The sequence below is a fragment of the Perognathus longimembris genome, chromosome 7, assembly GCF_023159225.1.
Source record: "Perognathus longimembris pacificus isolate PPM17 chromosome 7, ASM2315922v1, whole genome shotgun sequence".
Classification (NCBI taxonomy): Eukaryota; Metazoa; Chordata; class Mammalia; order Rodentia; family Heteromyidae; genus Perognathus; species Perognathus longimembris.
In genome coordinates this window covers 6,441,096-6,461,146 of record NC_063167.1, presented here as the reverse complement: position 1 = coordinate 6,461,146, position 20,051 = coordinate 6,441,096, and the positions used below count along the sequence as shown (strand labels likewise).

At 42.2% G+C, this 20,051-nt stretch overlaps 1 protein-coding gene across 4 annotated transcripts in view; it reads right to left on the bottom strand.

The window, feature by feature from the left end:
- Positions 1-20,051, bottom strand: part of Pex14 (peroxisomal biogenesis factor 14) — a 149,010-nt gene that overhangs the window by 85,238 nt on the left and 43,721 nt on the right. For 2 of the 4 annotated variants that reach the window (XM_048350213.1, XM_048350214.1), the window contains exons 3-4: positions 5,861-5,966; positions 2,819-2,903 (exon numbers count right to left, since the gene is read on the bottom strand). In XM_048350213.1, the coding sequence (XP_048206170.1) occupies positions 2,819-2,903; positions 5,861-5,966 (191 nt within the window). The remainder of the gene's footprint in view (positions 1-2,818; positions 2,904-5,860; positions 5,967-20,051) is intronic. The other 2 variants (XM_048350215.1, XM_048350216.1) reach the window with 1 other exon arrangement.

Sequence of the window (20,051 nt, the reverse complement as noted above, 5' to 3'; positions counted from 1 at the left end):
AACAAAATTGGATTTGCCTTTTCAGGAAAGAGATGTTTATTAAAAAAAGAAAGAAAGAAAGAAAGGAGAAGAAAGTCAAAATTATAATTCAAGTCAGTGCTCCACTGCAATTCCCTGAAGTGACATTTGCTAGGAAAAGCTGAGGCTACATACAGTAGCTGGGAGCTCTTCCAAAGCCAGCGCCCCAAGCCCAGCAACGACTCTGCAGGGAGACAGGGAGTGAAGATGCCAGAGCCTCGGTCCCTCTCGCCCTGATGACCAGCAAAGCCAACTCTCTTCCCCTTCCACTACTACAGTTAGGGACAGGAAAGCTCCTCCCACTTCCCCATCAGAGATCCTGCCAAGCTATGCTGATCATGTGAGCCTGACCAAACCAAGAAACAGCGGAAATTAAAAAAGTGAAGTTTAAATCTGTAAAGGGGATCTTCTTCCCCAGATGCTGATCAAACCTTGGAATTCTCTGCCCAGAAAAGGTCCTGCCAGAACTTACTCTATTGGGATTCAACACGGAAATGGGTAATTATGGACTGAAGCAGCATTTTAGAGGATAATGGAGATGGGTGATTAGCTTCAGTGATTCCAGGCTTAAGTACAGGGTAAACTTGTGTGGTTCTCTTTAGAGCAAAAGAAGGTAGGATAGCATCTCATGGTTCTGAATGCCCACAATCCTAAAAACTCTAACCTTAATTAGGGGTCCACCCCACCAACAAATATTCATCTCCTTACTCACATGCTGACCTCTCAGACACATCCACATGGTTATTCCACACCATAGGGATAACCCTCACCCCCATGTCATCAGAGTTATCTTTCACAGGCATTCAACACACCATGAACTTCACTTTTCCATGTGTCCACTACCTTCCCCACCATTAGAACTGAAGATGGGCGAGGCCAGGATTTTTCTGTCCTGTTCTGATCTCAGCAAATCCCCAGTAGGGAGAATAGAGTATCTCACTCTTAGGTGAACTGATTAATCAATCAGTTGGGCTTTAAAAAAAAAAAAAGGCAACAAATAATGATTGCACAAAACAGTTTCTTCTCTATAGTAATTAGGAGCCAAGTGACTCAAAAGACACACACTCTCTCTTTCTCTCTCTCTCTATGTATATGCATGTCTCTCTTTTCCCTTCTCTCTGTCTCTTCTCTTCCTCTCCCAGTCAGGGATTTATTAAAATTAAACAGATTAGATGGAGCTCCTGATACTAAAACTGCTCAGCAAAGCCTGCGGTGGGGAAGTGCCGAGCAAACACCAGAGACATTTGTCTCTAAATTGCTCTAAATACCTTCTGCAAATGAAATTCTAACCCAGCTGCGTTTGAGAGAAAATGAGGACTAGCTGGTCATTGTCGGTGGAGAAGAAGATCAGACAGTTATAATATTGCACAATATACTGGGCTAAGGATCTCTCAGCAACCATAGATTTTGTCTCAGGTTACCCCGGGTAATCGGCTCAGCTTTTAGGCTCAGCTTTCCCCAGCTTCAATGCTTTGATGAGAGAGCTGAAATCCCTAAGCTTTTATGATTAATTACTCCCCATAGGTACACATATTTCAAGGAAAAACTCTTTTATGGCATGATGCTTGCAGAGTGGAGAGGCCAGCCAACACACTCCAAATTTTAATAATCTCTTAATGATGGGGGGCGAGAATGATGCAGCCAGCCAGCAAGCATGAAGCGCCCCTCACCAACTCTGTCCAAGGAACTCGGCCTTGGGGGGGCAGCAGCTAAACAGCTGCCTGTGAATGAAATATTTGGGCTCATTCAAGCCTGGGACACAATCGAGCAAGTGACAAAACAGTCCAGCAGGACCACTTAAGTAAGATGTCACAAAAGAACTCTAGGAAATGCCACCAAAATATGACATGTTCTATTCCATCCAAAAATGACTGAAACACCAAGATTCTGAGGTCAAGGTTTCAGTTGTATGTGGGCACATACATGTCAGCAGTGAAACTTGAACTAAAGGCCTCACTCTCTTGCTTCGTTGGTTTTTTTTTTCCCATTCAAGGTTGACACTCTACCATTTGAACTACAGCACTACTTCCAAGACTTCAGCTTTAAAAAGAAACAAGTTATGTTTTCAGGGAAAGCAAGCTGACTTCCCTCACCCCTCATGTTACATAAAAGCCTTTAAACAACTTCCTAGATTTCTAGAAAATTAAATGTTCCACAAATGAAAAGTGTAGTTTCTTTTCTGTTTAGCTAGTTGGTTTTATTCCACACACATGATAAAAGAAAATATCCCAAATTCCAAAAGAACCAGAATAGATTCTATCAGCTTCAGACAATATTGAATTTGTCAGGATTCATTTTATCCCTGTTATGAAATACCATAAAAACAGTAGTTTACCACTTCAATCCGTAAATCACACTGGCCCAGGCTTGACCTCATCCTGACCTTGGTTATTCATCTTGTTTCCCCTGTCCATCACTCCTTTCTTCCTCATTCTTTACTGAAGCAGCCAGGCTCCTAGTCCAAAGCAGGTCATTCTACAGCCAGGGTCACTGACAGGAGAATGAACAACCAGAAAGGAGAAGTCCTTCACAGGCTTAGTCAATGGACCAATTTTGCTACTGTATGCTGCCTTTACCATGATGCCCTTGGCCTCTTATCTAATGCATGATTGTTCTAATTATGTAATCTCTCAGCTCCACTGTTAGGAAAGAAACCTGCATTTCCCTTGGGGGTGGTCACCTCAACCTGCCTCCTACCATACACAATCCTTGATGCAAGCAGTATGTGCAATTTCATGCTAGATTTCCACCTGCCCCAGCCCCTCCACAGGCCACTCCACACAGCCACGGAAACTCATACCTTTCTTCTTAAGAAATGCTCTCCTGGTTGCAAGCGGACTCTGACGGACCCGGGAATTCTGTAGAAACTTCACTGCTGTGGCAATCTGGTGGGCAAGATCAAACAGAGTAGAAGAGCAACTTCATAATCTAATAATAATCAGGATGAAAAATACTAAAAATTCCTAGAATTTACAGAACAAATGCGCTCTAATGATCAGATGAATAATTAGCTATACTTCAACTTAAAGTGCAAGGTTGGGTTGTTTCCCTCTCTTCATTGACTTCCTGTATCTGAGTCAATCAAATGTAATCTCCTCAGCCCCGCTTTCCAGATCTCACCTCCCCTAATTGAGCAGCTCCCCACACACACACTTTTTTTCAGTGTTAGACTAGTACCTATAACCTTGCACATCCTAGCCAAGCATTCAGCCACCGAACTATATCCCAAATCCTTGTTTTTCAGGACAAGGTCTCACTATGTAGCCCAGGCTAGCCTCAAACTCACGATCCTCTTGCATCCCACTCTCAGGTGCTGCCTGGTGTTCAAGCTGCCCCTTTAGCCATGCTCACCCAGTTACTACCTGGAGATGCATGCCCTCTTGCCTTCTCACCACTGTCTATACACTACACACACACACACACACACACACACACACACACACACACACACACACACACACACACACACACAGCACAGTCCTTTTATAGACTGTTAGGACTTCTTAGAGCCTTCCCCAAATAAGCAAGCCATCTCTGATCTCCCTTTTCTCTTAAATTCTTCAGTGCTATAGTGTGTACCATATAATGGAAAACATAATTACAATGTCTTCTCATGTTCAGGCTGCATCCCCAACTATACTGCCATACTGCAAGCAATTGAGGGAAAGCGACTGTACCCCCTGTACAGAGAGACTGGCATAGTATCAAGCACACAGAAGACAGAGGGGCTTGTATAAGAGGGATACAGGTGGCCAAAAACACTGTCCCTCCTGTGCAGTAAGTAGAGCTGAATTCAAAGGGCAAAGTTCTGGGTTTCTTGGCTAAAAGCTGACAGACTGAAAGATTACCTACCAACCTCTGGAAATGAATATTCTTTAATGAAATCTTCATATCTACAAATAAGCTGAGTAGGGGATGGAAGAGAAACTGCTGAAGACATTAACCTCCCCATCACTCAGCACACGCAGGGCATGTGCTTACATGCTACCTGCTATCCACAGCAGACACTGGTCCTACAGGAGGGAAGCACCGGTCTGCCCTAGGTAGGAAAGGGGCTGTTTTAAATGACTGGCACTGTTCATGTCATCAAAACCAAAAGAACAGGGGTGGGATGGAGCTCAGTGGCAAAGTGCTTGCCTAGTAAGTGCAATGTCATGGGTTCAATCTCTAATACCAACAGAAAAGAAAAGACAAAAAAAAATCAAAAGAATGATATGGTTTCCTGTTATAGGTAACGTCAATAGGCATTGCAGTTTACTTACAAGTTGTTGAAAGGAAACATTTCTCAGGGGCCAGATATAAGGAAATTTTCTAGGATCCTTAAACTAAGGGCAATAGTTGTACCAAGATTCACACAGAAAGTGCTGGGGCTATAAATAAAATTCAACCTAAAAATCATTTCCCTCCCCATATTTTATTTTGTTTTTTTGCCAGTCCTGGGGCTTAAACTCAGGGCCTGAGCACTGTCCCTGGCTTCTTTTGGCTCAAGGCTAGCACTCTACCACTTGAGCCACAGCGCCACTTCTGGCCATTTTCTGTACATGTGGTGCTGGGGAACCGAACCCTGGGCTTCATGTATAGGAGGCAAGCACTCCTGCCACTAGGCCATATTCCCAGCCCCCTCCCCATATTTTATATGAACTTAATCCTGAGGCTAGACAGGCTTTTACAGAAGGAAAGCTGTCAAGGCAAATCAGAAAGAAAAAGAAAGCCCTGGAAGCTCCTTTATTCTCACTATAATCTTAGACATACCCTAGGCTTTCCCCTCACTGGTAAGCTCAGGGTCCTAACCTTCCAGATCTGGGTCTGTCACCCAGGACATACGCTGGTGATCCCCAAGAGCTAGGCCCGCTCCCCATGAGTGACAATAGTCACCTCAACACTGCAAACAGGACTGATCATCACCTTGGGCTACAGTGACAATAAACCAGTTTGAGGGAATGTAGGAGCCTCTATAACCCCAAAACTGCATACCCACCCTCTTGCCCCTCAACCAGCTCATCTCAGGTTGTACTAAAAATCAAGAAAAGGGGCTGGGGATATGGCCTAGTGGCAAGAGCGCTTGCCTCGTATACATGAAGCCCTCAGTTCGATTCCCCAGCACCACATATACAGAAAATGGCCAGAAGTGGCGCTGCAGCTCAAGTGGCAGAGGGCTAGCCTTGAGCAAAAAGAAGCCAGGGACAGTGCTCAGGCCCTGAGTCCAAGGCCCAGGACTGGCAAAAAAAAATAAATAAAAATAAAAATAAATAAATAAATAAAAAGCAAGAAAAGTCTAACAACAGAAGGAAGCAAAGAAAGAAACAAGGAATAAAAGGAGGTCTGGTATGATGGTTCATGCCTGTTATCCCAGTTACTCCAGAGATAGAGAGAGGCAAGAGGATCTCAAGTTCAAAGCCACTCTGAGCAAAAAAGCAGCAAGACCTTGTTGTCTCAAAAGCAAAAAAAAAAAAAAAACCCAACAAAAGAAAAAAAATGGCTGAAGGCACAGTATAAGTGACAGAGCACTTTTGAATTCTCAGTATAAAAAGAAAAATAAAGACAGAAAGAAGGGAGGGAGGGCAGAAGGGAAAGGAAAAGAAAAGGAAACATGCAGAGGAGGGAAAGAGAAGATAGTAGGACAAGAAGAAACAAAAGAAAAGTGGCAAGGAAAAAGAGAAGATAGAATGTAGGCGGGAGGAAGAAAACAAAGCTCGAGCTCTAGAAAATGAAGGGACAGGTACACATCACAGACCCTATGGGGTCAACATCAATCTGCACAGCTAAGAAGGCTCAGGATAATTGTTCATCATGTGGAGAAAAAAAAACAACACACATGAAAATGACAGTACTGGTATCATACAGCAGTCTCTGCAGCTGTGATACATGTACCAGGTACCAGAGGAAATGTGGATGGCCATGTAGGTCTTGGGCAGGAGATGAGAACAGCACATCTCCTACCACTTACCCTGTAAAACAGAAACCTTCTTTGCATCCTCCAAAATTTCCCGTGACAGAGAAAGAAAACAGAACCCCACCACTAAAACGCCCAGGTTTCCCCTTGCTTTTTTAATATAGTCCTTGGTATATGCATTTCTGGTCAGAGAGCAAAGTTCTGATGGGTTTAATGGTGCACTCAATGCAGTGCTTGGCGCATTCCATCAATTTTTTTTTTAAAAATTGCATCTCTTATTTCTTTAAATACATTAATCAGCCTAGTGTAGGCAAAACGGATCCATCGGACAATGCAATAAACATGAATTATCATCTATCCAACACGCATAATGGCTTAAAAATACATAATAGCAGGTGTAGTTTAAATGATTAGTTATTACACCTGTGGTGGGTCTGATTCAATTGGGAAAAATCATCTTTAATAGGTTAAAAGGTTTAGATCACCATGCTTTCCTTAAAGTGGCTGCAGAGAGGGGATGATGGAGTGCTCTGTCATTAGTAATTCATTTAAGAAAAACATGGGGGATATAGCAAAGAACAGCATAAACGAGCGAATCCAATTTAAACATCAGGTAAAGTAGAAAACACCTTTTAAAAAAGCAAGATAAATGAATTTGGGAGGGAGATGAAATTGACGTATTTATTTTAACGGGAATTTGACAAAGTCCCGGCACACTTCAAACTTGCAAAAATATGAACAATTTCTTTTAAAGTTTCCATTCACTAATTTCAAGCCATATAAAATAATACTGCCAAACACCTACGTAAAGTGTTCTTGGGGCTTGTTTATGTTCCTCCCGATCTTTGTCTGAAAATGCAGTCGACAGGCAAATCACATATTTAACAGCATCAGTATCACAACACTAGATGCAAAGATAGAAAGCACCCAAGCTAATAGCCTCAAGATAATGTGCAGAATAAGAAAGATAACCAAGAAAGCAGCAACATGCAAGTGTGAGCACATGAAAATCTTTCTCCTCTTTTCACTAATTATTTCCTAGCTACTCTTCACTCTTCTCCTCTCTCCCCATAAGACACTGGCCTTACAATAGAGGGGTGGGCAGGGGTAAGGCCTGAACAATCTAGAATTTTATAGCCCCATGATTCATAGTCATTGGTAAAAGATTTCCCCAAACTCCTCACCCATAATGCAGAGATCTTCGCCCACTGAATAACTGACAGGGTGCTCAGTTTAGGCCTATTGCTAGACACTTTTCATTAACTTCATGAAGCAATTCAACTGACTTTCCTCTGCAGAGGTTCAAAACACACACACACACACACACACACACACACACACACACACCACTTTCGTTGGATTCCATGATGGGGGGCCTGCAGCCTGTCCTGTATTATCGTTTGATTTTCTAATTAGAAGATGAATGTGACTATTCATGGGTTTTATTTGTGCCCAACTAAATTACATAAATTCAGGCCAAATCTTCCGCCTCAATGTCAAAGATGTAAAACGGAGCCGGGAACTTTACTGCACTTGTTGTGGGAGTGCAGCAAGCCAGGGAAAATTCTGGCATACAGTTCCTGCTGCCACTGCCGAGACAAGTGCTGTGGAGCCCACAATAAATATGGAATCGGCTCTCCTCTCCCCCTCCCTGACACTGATTGAATTCTTAATGAGTACACCTAGACTTATCAATAGTTTAACAAAATAAGGATAACAAAGTCAAAAAAAAAAAAAGCCAAGTTTCACTCTTCCCAAGTCCTCCAGACCTATCATGTAACCTTCTACCCCCCCCCCCAAAAAAAAAAAACAACCCCGCCACCACCTATGCCATAATTTTAGGAAATTTGATAATCTTCACTGTTTATCTCTTTGAAGGTAGCCAAAAAACTGAGGTGTAAAAGAGAAGAGCAAATTCTTGTCTTTGCAGAATTGTAACAATGGCTATGCAGAAATCTCTGCCAGCAATTTGGGGGGGGGGGAAGGTGGGGAGACTTCGGGTCACAAAACACCTTAGGATCCAAGACGATTGGCCAATTGAGAGAGATTTGTGTTTGAGACCTGGATTTGTTACCATATAAATCAGTGGAGTACAGCACACTCAGGGGTTATCTGCTGCGAACTGCGCGCTGTTAAATGCACTGTGTGGGGTAAGTAATCCCTGGTGGGAAGAATCCAGGTTCCTGACAGTCTCCACTGAAGAGATGCCTCCTATGTGTTTTCCATTCTCCTACAAAAGACCTGCACATTGTAATCTTCGGAGCGAGCACACACTCTATTTTCTGCTCAGGGGGGACGGGAGAACAGAGCCTGGGCTTTGAGGAAGCCTTAGTACTTTGCACCTGACATGTAAACCTGATGCATTGTCTCCAGTGACACTTATTTGGAATGCCACCAACTCCGGCACTCCTGTGTACTACACAGACATCTATCTCCTAAAATGTGAGCATTCATTAGCCATTTTAAAATATTAAAAATATTCAAAAATTAATGACAATAACAACCAAAGCCAAATCCCTTTTAACCCAAAGAGAGCACAAGTAGAGGGCAGAGGAAATGACCAATGTGGAGACCCAAAACTCCACTCAGGCAATACGCCGCTTCCGTGCACTGCTCAGAAGATTAAATTGCCTGCGAAAGGTTCCTCTGCTCTGGCTCTAGAGTAGATACCCAGAATCCTGTTAACAAGCCTTAGACCAAAGCCAACTCCAGTTTTAACGCAGGCTGTCTTTAAAAGCCAGGCAGTGCGGAGAAGGAGAGAACCCTCTTGAAGCAGAAATGTTACGTTTTAGTAAGAAATCAGTACTGTCAGGAGTTCCTTGACAAATATGGTCATCGGTGGCACAAGAAAATAGTTGCAAAGCAGCTGTTAATCAGAGAAACACATCGTAGAACGCTGATGCTAGCACTCGTGAAAAAATGCAACGGGCTAATTATGAAGCTATATATCTCACTAAAGAGGCCGTGTTCCTTGAGATTCCAGGCAAAGCACTCTTAGATCCAGGGTCCTAGGACAACATAATTCTGGTTTTCTATGTCCAGATGCCTCTCTGACCCACCAATCACAATCCCAGGGCTCTCTGTTCTTTCTCAGCCTTACATGCTCTTTCTAGAAAGGGCACAGGCTAAGGAGAGAACCAAGCAGGGGCAATCACAAGTCACATCCCAAGATGCTGCAGGAACCCATCGAAAAGGTGACAGGTATTAAAACAGAGTCTTTAAAAAAAAAAAATCTATGTATGAGCATGCAAAAGGAAAGAAATGTCAGAATGGAGACTCAAGTGTGGCAGGGGGGGCAGATGTGTGAGAACTTCAACGGAGGAGAGCTGTCCAGACAACCAAAACAAAAAGAATAAAAAGCAACAGCAAAAACGAGAAAAAGAGACAATTGTGTTGGAAAGCTCAAAGGGAGCTTCCGGAGCGCTGCTCTCAGATCATGAAATTCAACTCAGGGAAACCCAGGGTCCCTGAGCCCGGTGAGAAAAGTTAGTATGCAGAGGGAAGGCTCGGTCAGCCAAAATTCAATATGATCCTTGCAAGGACAAGGAGGTTCAGGCTCCCCGAAAACAGACCAGGAGGGGGAGGTGCGCCAAGGCACACTCAAGCAAAACCACTAGAATGGCAAGAGGGGGATAACCTTGAGGTGGACAAGCCGCTCAGGCAGCCGAAGCACAGAGCCAAAGTGCCCCCTAGCCGGAGCCTGCGGAGGCGCAGGCCAGAGGCGGCCGCTCGCTAACTCACACAGCCCAAATGAAGTGTTTTCACTCAGGGAAAATGAAATGTTTTGCAAGATGAAACAGAATGAAAATTGAGGTTTTAGGTAATTACTAGTTGGCATTTACATATCACGGGCTGGTTCAACACCTATTCATTTTCCTCTTTTATTTTCAATTTTTTAAAATGGCTCATTAAAAACGAACAGATGACAGTGACAGGAATTTTTTTTTGGGGGGGTTACTCTTTCCCCTTCTCTGAGGGTTACAATATCAAGAGGTACTTTGTGGCTACAATGAGCACACAAATGTGCACGCACATGCATGTACACACACTTGTATGTTCTGTTTACATTAATCAGGGGAAAGAGAAAGATATGTCCACAAAAGCTAGACCAAGACCAAAAATAAAAGATGGTGAGTTGCACTTGAGCTGGCCCTGCACCTGGGGGGATGGGGAGCTGGCAAGTCATTTGGCACTCAAGAAGTTAAAGGAAACAGACTCTCTTTCTATTGGAATTTCCTGGTTTTGGTCATTGTGTCCTTCCCATTGTTGATCTGGGTTACAACCCTCTATTAATTAAGCTTGTGAGCCCTAATTTCCTTTGTTTTACTTTTCTCTGTCCTTTTGTTTTTCACATTAAAGAAACAAAATACCTTTGTTTGAAACGCACAGTAGACATGATAGCACAGAATATATTTTAGGTCTTACTGGATAAATCTGTATTTAGGGAATTCTAAAGCATGCATTATTGACCCTATTCTCTCTTAAAACATGTTGATATATGAAGTAAATGCCTTTATGAAAAGTGGCAACTTTACATGTACAAAAATTACCCTTCAAAGTGAAATATCTCTGCCATCTATTTTTTTTTTCTTGGCCCTAGTTAAAAACATTGCATGGACGGCTTGCTGGAGTGTCATTGTTTTGATATTTTATTGAAGTAGTTCTGCCAGAAATGTATGTAGAAATAAAGAGCATCTTAAACCACCATGCACTATTTAATATCAAGCGATGGTGAGCTGAGCTGGAAGGGTGACTTTGGAGAAGATTTCCTGCCCAGCTCAGAACTGTGGGTGCCAACTTACAGCCCAGAGAGAGCTGGTGCGTGGAACTACGATGCCTGGGAGACAGAGCTGCCGGCTCCAGGCTCCGCTGTGCCTCCGCCGCAGAAGGAGGTGGAGACACACATGCGTGCTGTCGGAAATGAAAACCTTTGCTTCTGGGTTGAGAAGATCAAAGTTCCTTTTTAGGAAAGGTTGAGCAGGAAAAGGATTTTCTCCTTCAGGGAGAAAGAAAAGCAAATTTAAATGCCTTGTCCCCATGCATCCCCACTTGAATTTAGACAGCAGCCCCTCTAATTTTTGATGCAACCAACAAAGCAGTTACCCAAAGAGGGGAGAAAAAAAGGATGACATTTGCCTTTTCCTTGGCTTTGAAATCCAACTGGCAGCAGATTGTTTGAAGTCCTGTTTAGAGAAGAAACTGTAATAGCCTCCATACTGAAAAGAGGAGGAAAATGCCATTATACACGGATCACGGTAGCACTGACCTCAGCAGAGGAGGCAAACGAGCTGGTTGAAAGCTGGAGGTGCAGCCAGCATGCCAGAAACAGAAATAAAGCATTTATGTGCCAGAATCGAGTGGCAAGAATTGGGTGCTTGGTCCCAAGAGGCACCTAGAAAAGACCAGGAGCTCAGTTTAGTTTCTTAATAGTATCTTCCAATGGCTCTGTGACTGCTCCTTCTTAAAATCAGGGAAACCTAGTTTTAAGTTTTCAGTAATACTAATTTGCCTGCACTGTTAAGGAGGTGGAAGCAGAGAATACCGGGCTTGGGCTTTGTGTTGCAAAATTAATGAAGGTGTCAAGCTGTTGAGTTGAATCACTCCAAAGGAATGTAATGACTCAATGTCCAAGATGCTCCCTGGGAGAACTGTGAGCTCACACGGTGACAGCGGCTGGTGACTCCAACGCTAAAAATATGTAGCACACAGTCTCAGGACCTTCCTAATGATAGCCTCTACTTCCTAGGCTTTTCCTCTCCACCAATGGCTGAATTTTATGCCTTCTTTAAGGACTTCCTCTCCACTCAGGACTTCCAGGTACTCAGCAAATGGAACACACTGGTTCAGTTCCCACTTCTTCTGAAGCACAGGCCAAGGCACTGAGGAAGCTCCAGGCATGCACAACTTAATGTGGGATGATAGGATGAAGACAAAGAATAGTTGCATCTTAGACAGAGGGCAGCAAACTTAAGCATGAAGTCATCACTAGGGCTATTCATTGACTAGAAAGCAGGTCTCCTCTCCAAGGCTTGGTACCTTCTGCTCATAGGGCAAGATGGGATCCTAAATTCCGGGGAAGATAAGCTCTGAACCAAGAAATTCTGACTACCACCATTTGTATATGGCATAAAAGTAAAACCTTTAAAAAAAAAAAAAAAAAGACAGAATGTCACTATACAGCCTAAGCTAACCTTGGGTTCATGATCCTCCTGCCTCAACTGCCTGAGTGTATACCACCACACTCAGATAAACTAATACCTTTGTGGAATCATAATCACTAACTGACACACATCAGATATTCCATAAGAAAAGTAGAGGAAGACTAAATACTATTAATTAAAAAACAAAACAACAACAACAACAAAAAACGGGGTTGGGAATATGGCCTAGTGGCCAGAGTGCTTGCCTCGTATACAGGAAGCCCTGGGTTCAATTCCCCAGCACCACATATATAGAAAAGGCCAGAAGTGGCGTTGTGGCTCAAGTGCCAGAGTGCTAGCCTTGAGCAAAAAGAAGCCAGGGACAGTGCTCAGGCCCTGAGTTCAAGGCCCAGGACTGGCAAAAAAAAAAAAAAAAAAACCCTCATAGCCTAGAAAAAGTTCAAATCCAAAAGAAAGAAAGAAAGAATTTGAAGTGCCAAATGTGGGTAGCTAAATATCATCTACCAGAAGACGTAAATGATTCAGATATGCCATTGCCATAAGACTATCAAATCTTAATTCATGCTATTATTTTATATTATTATACTACTTTTTTCCTCAAGAGGAAAAAAAGCAGAAGTTTAGGCTTCAAAAGTATGATCATAATAGAATAAGCTGGAAGGTTTAACACTTTTCAAACTGACAGTAAAAGGTCTGGGATTGGAAACTGTTGGCTATTCAAATGGTGAATGCAATCAGCTCAGATCAAAGGATAGTTCCCCTCCCCAGCAAGCATACATAACCAAACAGGGTTCCCTGCCAGGACAAGGTAATCAACAGAACCAACGCTGGCCACAGGTAACATATAAGAAACACATGGTGGGCTGGGAATGTGGCTTAGTGGTAGAGTGCTTGCCTTGCATGCACAAAGCCCTGGGTTCGATTCCTCAGCACCACAGAAACAGAAAAGGCCAGAAGTGGCACTGTGGCTCAAGTGCCAGAGTGCTAGCCTTGAGCAAAAAGAAGCCAGGGACAGTGGTCAGGCCCTGAGTTCAAGCCCCAGGACTGGCAAGAGACAGAGACAATGATGGCCAGGTTTTATTTTCTGAGAACAGGGTCCTTAATATAGGTCCCATCCTCTGTAGGCAACTTGAGAAGTTATATCACCAGGAGAGGTGACTCAAGCCTGTAATACCAGCTACTTGAGAAGGAGAGACCAGGAGTCCAGAATTGGAAGTTAATCCAAGCAAAGTTAATTGATTAAGACTTCCATCTTGGGAAGGGAAAGGGAATATCAAAATCGAGAGACAAAGGATAAAAAGACAAACGACTCCAAAAGCAATACTTACAAAACCATTTGGTGTAAACTAACTGAACTTATGGGGGGGAGAGCGAAAGGGGGAGGGGGAGGGCGGAAATGAGGGAGGAGGTAATAAATTGCACAAGAAATGTACCCACTGCCTTATGTATGAAACTATAACCCCTCTGTATATCACTTTGACAATAAATAAGTAATTGTTTTTAAATAAATAAATAAAGCTTAAAAAAAAAAGACTTCCATGTTAATCAGCAAATTGGGTGAAGCCCAGTGCCAGTGGCTCACCCCTGTAATCCGAGCTACTCAGGAGGCTGAGATCTGAGGAATGCAGTTCAAAGCCAGCCCAGGCAGGAAAGTCTGTGAGACTCTTATGTCCAATTAACCACCAGAAAATGGGAAGTGGTGCTATGGCTCAAGTGGTAGAGCACCAGTCTTGAGCTTCAAGCTCAGGGACAGTGCCCAGGCCTGGAGTTCAAGCCCGATGATCGAACAAAATGAATGAATGATAAGTTGGGTATAGTGGTGCACGCCTGTGACCCCAGAAACTTGGGAGGCACAAAGAATCTTGGTTAAAGCCAGCCCCAGATAAAAAAGCAAGACCTTACCTGAAAAATAACTACAAGTAAAAATACAGTTATTATATTCAATGTATATATGTGAAAATGGCATCAGGTAACTTGAAAGATGGGTAGGATGATGGAAGGAGTGACACTGATCAAGATGTATTGCACTTATAAACTGATTTGTTGAATTAAAACCCTTTGCACAACTACTTAAATAAGAAAAAAGTAGGAAAAAATAGGGCTGGGGCATGGCAGAGATGGAGCATCTGCTTAGCAAAGTTCTCTGATGCCAATGAGGAAAGCAATGTACTATTTTTGTCTTTCAGAGGCACTGAAATAAGGACTGAGAAGGACAGAGAAGTATCACAATGTACATCTTTAGTACCAAGGTACAAATCTGTGGGGGAGGGAGGAAACTTTCAGTCAAGAGGTATTAGTTCAGCAGTTACTCTGATAAAAACCTCAATTTAGAAATTTTCAGCTCAGCAAGGAAATTCGTAACACACAGAAATAGTCTTCATGGTTTTGAACCATTCAGCAACCTTTCACTGAACATCATTAAGCACTGCTATTATTAATAACCACAGCTACCAAGAAACAAAGACTCATTTTAAGCCAGATACTGGTGGTTCATGCCTATTATCCTAGCTACTCAGGAGACTGAGCTGTAAGGACTACAGTTCAAAACCAGCCAGGGCAAGAAAATCCATGAGACTCTTGTCTTCAATTAATCACCAAAAAGCAAGAAGTGGAGCTGGGGCTCAAGTTACAGAGGAGAGGGCTAACCTTGAGCACAAAAGCTGAGGGATAGCACCCACGCCCTGAGTTCAAGCCCCAGGAGCAGAACAAACACAAACAAAAAAAGATTCTATAAGTGCCTATGAGGAACTAGAGTTAACTTGTCTTAGAGACAATGGGAGGTGAAGTCATTATGCTTATCTGATGCTCTCCACACCAAGCCTGGTGGTGAATCAGGAGACACCAAGTAAGCATATAATATACTCAAAATTAATGCTCAATTCTCACCACTAAGCAAATTTGTTCTATCAAACACCTTCCTCTTCCTCTAAACCAATGGTAACTTGTTTCAAATTCCTTCTGTTATCCAAAACGTTAGGAGCTGCTATCCTCTTTAATCCTCTGCACTCTGCTCATAGGGCAACAAGACACTTAGAATTTACAAAAATCCCTAAATGTCCTGAGTTTAGCAGAAGCTTCGTGAATCACTGCCATGGCTTTTCTGCTTGTTGTCCTTCCTCTCTCTTCTTGCCTGTTTAAACACATGGACACAGAGTTATTAACTTTTACAGGAAAGACAAATAAAATAATGTCAAAGCAAGAACGCAGTGATGTCAGGCTGCAGCTAGCACCACTCATCTGTGGGAATCTGATTAGCGCTCGAGTGGCAGAGCTACCTGGAAAAGTGCTCACAATCAAATAAAAAAATGATACCAAAACATTAACCTGATGGCTAAAAACTCCACATTTAAACAGTTAAAGTAATAAAGGAGCTTTTATTGAGTATTTTTTATATTTCATTATGCCCCAAATTGACGAGGACTCCCGGATACATTTTCTAGACTTTTGGTTCCTCAAATCAAATGCTCTCTTGAATTTTTTTTTTTTAACTAAAAGGAAGCAGCATTTCTTGTAAATTTGAGTGAAAGGATTAAAGCTTCTTCTACAATATCGACATTAGCCTTGAGTACAAACACAGCCAAAGGCTGTCACAAACAGAAAGCTTTTGGAGTTTATACACTCTAATTCTGAACCTACTCATAAGCCAGCAGAGACTTTTTTTCTGGTATCTTCTTTTCAAGCTTATACAAATAGTAACATTTCTCACTTGTACATATTTTGCTCACAATTAGTAGAGAACAGAATTGATGGGGTGGCAAGAGAAAAAGCAAGCTAGATCTCAAGAAACCTGAATGCTAGATCCAATCCCAACACCAATGTGTCATCAAACCTAGTCTTTCAAATCCTAGCCTGGTGTCTCCCATTCCTTCATTTCTTTAACAGATGACCTTCAAGTCATCTTTAACACCTTAAGAGGGGTTAAAAGGTAACCTTTAGGATCTGCTCACCATGCCATTTTACAATTTCTAAGTCAATTTCACTAGGTGGCCTGTGTTATCGAGGCCAGGAGTATGAGCTTATTTCAAGTAAGGACAAGACTCAATAAAAAAAAAAAAAGAGAGAAAATCGGGGGCTGGGGATATAGCCTAGTGGCAAGAGTGCCTGCCTCGGATACACGAGGCCCTAGGTTCGATTCCCCAGCACCACATATACAGAAAACGGCCAGAAGCGGCGCTGTGGCTCAAGTGGCAGAGTGCTAGCCTTGAGCGGGAAGAAGCCAGGGACAGTGCTCAGGCCCTGAGTCCAAGGCCCAGGACTGGCCAAAAAAAAAAAAAAAAAGAGAGAAAATCAACAGAGGAGGAGAGAGGAAAAAGGAGAAGAAACCAGTGTCCCCACACACACACACACGGTATTATAAATTCCATATATTTTACATATAACAAAGCTTTACTCACACTGCATATTATTCATTTAGTTAGCTGGCATCCAAATCAGAAAAAATTAAAGGTGAAAATGGGAAAGGAGAAACTAGCCTGCTAACCTAGGGTCACTTATAGAATAAAGACGCAACAGCAAAAGGGAAAGGAAGGGGGGAAAAGCCTAACAGCAAATATCAAGAGAGAAGCATCTATGAAAAGCAAACAAAAATTCAAAAAGCCTATTAGTCTAGGGTCATTTAGCACTGGTGGAGTCACAAATATACAACATATGTGTGTCGTTCAACAGGTTTAGAAAACAGCTATGCTTACACAATATAATATTTGCATCTAAAATGATGGATCAAGGAGGTGGATAGAGGCAAGGTAGAATGCTACCCAATGAATAAAAGTGTCAGGTACTGAGTTCAAGTCCTGATCTCAGAACAAAAAAAAAAGTGGTATTGAGTCATCAGGATTAAATTATACTCTAGAACTAAATTATATCCTAGATATTCTGCTAATTAAGGAAGAAAATACATAATGCATTTTGTATCATCCTCAGCAAAAAGTTTTAAGGATTTGTTTTGGTTTTGTTATTTTTAGATGGATATATTGATGGCCCTTAGAGTATAGCTATCCAGAATGAACCATTCCAGGGATTCCAGAGACAATGGTTTTCATATATTGAATAAGAAGAGTTTCATTCAAGTTAGATGATGAATCAGAAAGGCAAAGATTAAATAGGGAGTAGCTACTGAGCATGCGCCAGGTTCTCACAGCACAACAGGCACTTACAAAATAAAAAAGAACAAGCAAAGATGCTGCTTTTGCTGCCATAATCTAGGACAAGGAAACAAGCCAAAAGCAATCTGAGACCACCTGGCCCTTACTCATGCCTGAGAACTCCTCCTTCCAACAAGCATGACAAATGATCAGCCAGCATATACTTGAGTACCCCCAGCCAGCAGGAAACTCACTTTGTCATTCCCTTAAGAGACCGTACACACATTTTCAGAAGCCTTCCTTAAAGCAAGCCAGCCTGCCTGCTTTCCTGTTTTCCTTCCTTCCTTCCATCATCATTTATTTGTTATTTTAAGATAGGGGCCTCACTATGTCACTATGTCACCCAGGCTGACCTCAAACTTTTGATCCTTCTGCCTCCACCTGAGTGCTGGGATTACAGGCAGGTGTTACCATGTGCCCAGCCTGTAAGTCTTTCTTTAAACTGAAGTCTACTTTCCTGAACCTTCTATCCATTGGATTTGCTATCTGTAGGAGAACAATACTAACAGATCCATTTTTTGCAACACTAGGTGAGGGAAAATGCTTTTTCCTACTCTGCTTAGTAACGAACGTAGTGTGAACACTGGTCTCGCTGTACAACAGTTTCATGAATTCTGCTCTTTAGCTTGATAAGAGCAGCTTTGCCCTTTCTAGGAGAGCCAAAGCTACACCTGTAATGTCAGGATGCATTAGCAATAATAAAGGCCACAGTAATGCAAGAGACGACTTCATACACACGTCATTTCTGAATGGCTAAATTCAATCAAACATGGCAGCACTTCCTACAACATTCTGATCACTGGGGCTAGCACAAGTGACGTGGGCCCATTTACTGGAAGCTGCTGGAAACAGAAAGTGAGTGCTCTACTCTGAGAGTGTAATGGACAAGGTTTTTACCAGCCCATAAGTGGCTTGGCATCCTTCTTTCCCAAGAATTACCTAGAAATTCATTTAACATCTAAAGACTGCAAATGAAACAGCAGAGGTTAAAAGTACATAAAGAAGGAAAGGGAATTATATTCTTTGCCTCACCTTAAGCACAAGTGTTTCTTATGGAGAGGAAAATAAACCCCCAGAAGGTAGCCATCATGAATAAAAGACCTGGGGCTGGGAATATGGCCTAGTGACAAGAGTGCTTGACTCATATACATGAAGCCCTGGGTTCGATTCCCCAGCACCACATATATAGAAAACGGCCAGAAGTGGCGCTGTGGCTTAAGTGGTAGAGTGCTGCTAGCCTTGAGCAAAGAGAAGCCAGGGACAGTGCTCAGGCCCTGAGTCCAAGGCCCAAGACTGGCAAAAAAAGAAAAAAAAAGAAGAAGAATAAAACACCTGGACATAATTCTAACTCAACCACCACCTTCTCTGGTTTCTTTCAGAGTTACCCACCTTTCCTGTTTTGGCTTCCTCATCTGTAAAATGGAACTAGTACTGCTTAGAGTCACCAAAGTGTTACAAGGAATAATTAGTCCGTATTTATATAGTACTTTTCATCTTCAAAGTAGAATTATTAGACTATAAAGTAGAGTAGATGTGGTTTGAAAACTCTTTTTAAGACATAAAATAAGGCAGGCAAGCAAAATCAGAGATGCAAATCGGCTGACATCATCTAGCAGCAGCAGAACTCTGCCTCCACATGCACCCCTTCTGCCTAATCTGTATTTGTATGTGGAGACAAAGCTATCACAACATTGTATTAGGAAAGATGAGAGAAGGCAGAAAGGAAAGGGAAAAGGTGAAAGAGAAGGTTAGAAGGGAAGGCAGAAGATATAAAAGGGAAGGGCTGTAACAAGAGAAAAATAAAGGAAAATGAGGGAACAAAAACACCAAGAAGTAAAGAAAGGGCAAATTGTATCTTCTAGAAGAGCAAAAACAGAGAGGAAGGGGGGAAAAAGAGGAAATGGAAAAGAAAACTTCATTAAGGGAACATTTTTCCTGCTTTCAAAGAAAAAAAAGAAGGCTAAAAGTAAAAGTTACAAATTTTTAATTTAACAAAAAAAAAATCAAGAGAGGAAAACAAAGAAAAGGGGATAGATAGGGAAAGAGAGCACAAAGCTTTCAAGAGAATGTCTGGAAACCAGAAGGCTGGCAGAGAAATCATTAGCAAGTCCACAGTGCGACTACAGTGATACTGTGTGGATCAATTCATTTAACGCTGCCCTGTACATTTACAGAAAAGTACCTCTGATATAATAAAGGCTCATAAACACGCAGAAATTGGGTTAGACCCGTTTCGAATTCCTGCCAAACAATGGTTCAGAAAAATGAAGCTCTATTTTAATTAGCTGGATTCACGAGTGATTTGATAACAGCAGATGCTGTCTGGATGCTTTCAGCTTGATGGGCTCCACATACATGAACTTAGAGTGGTTTTGATGCAATTAGGTATTTCTTTCTGCTCCAACATGCCAGGCCCAAGGACTTGAGCCTATGTGTACCCAGACATGAGACTATATTTATCTGCATGTTAATATTTCAAATCATGAAGAGGAGAAAAGTGACCACATGAGATACCAAGAAAAGTAGTGAGAGTCACTGGTGGGTAGAAAGGAATATTCACACAAATGAACGCTTCTTTCCACTGGGAAAAGGAAAGTTGGCCACAGAGAAAAAGCCACACAGAGCATTGCTGGTATAGAAACACTCACTGCCTGAGCTGAATGGCTCACACTGAACGGCTCACAGACTGCACACTTCCAGTTTTGCAATTGCAGCCCAGGGTTACACAGAGGAGCCTGACCAGAACCAAGTGGCCTTCAAGAAATGTTCTATGGGATAGGAGTGGTATTCATGATCATAACCCTGAAAATCCAAGGATTTTCATCAGGTGTCTTCAAG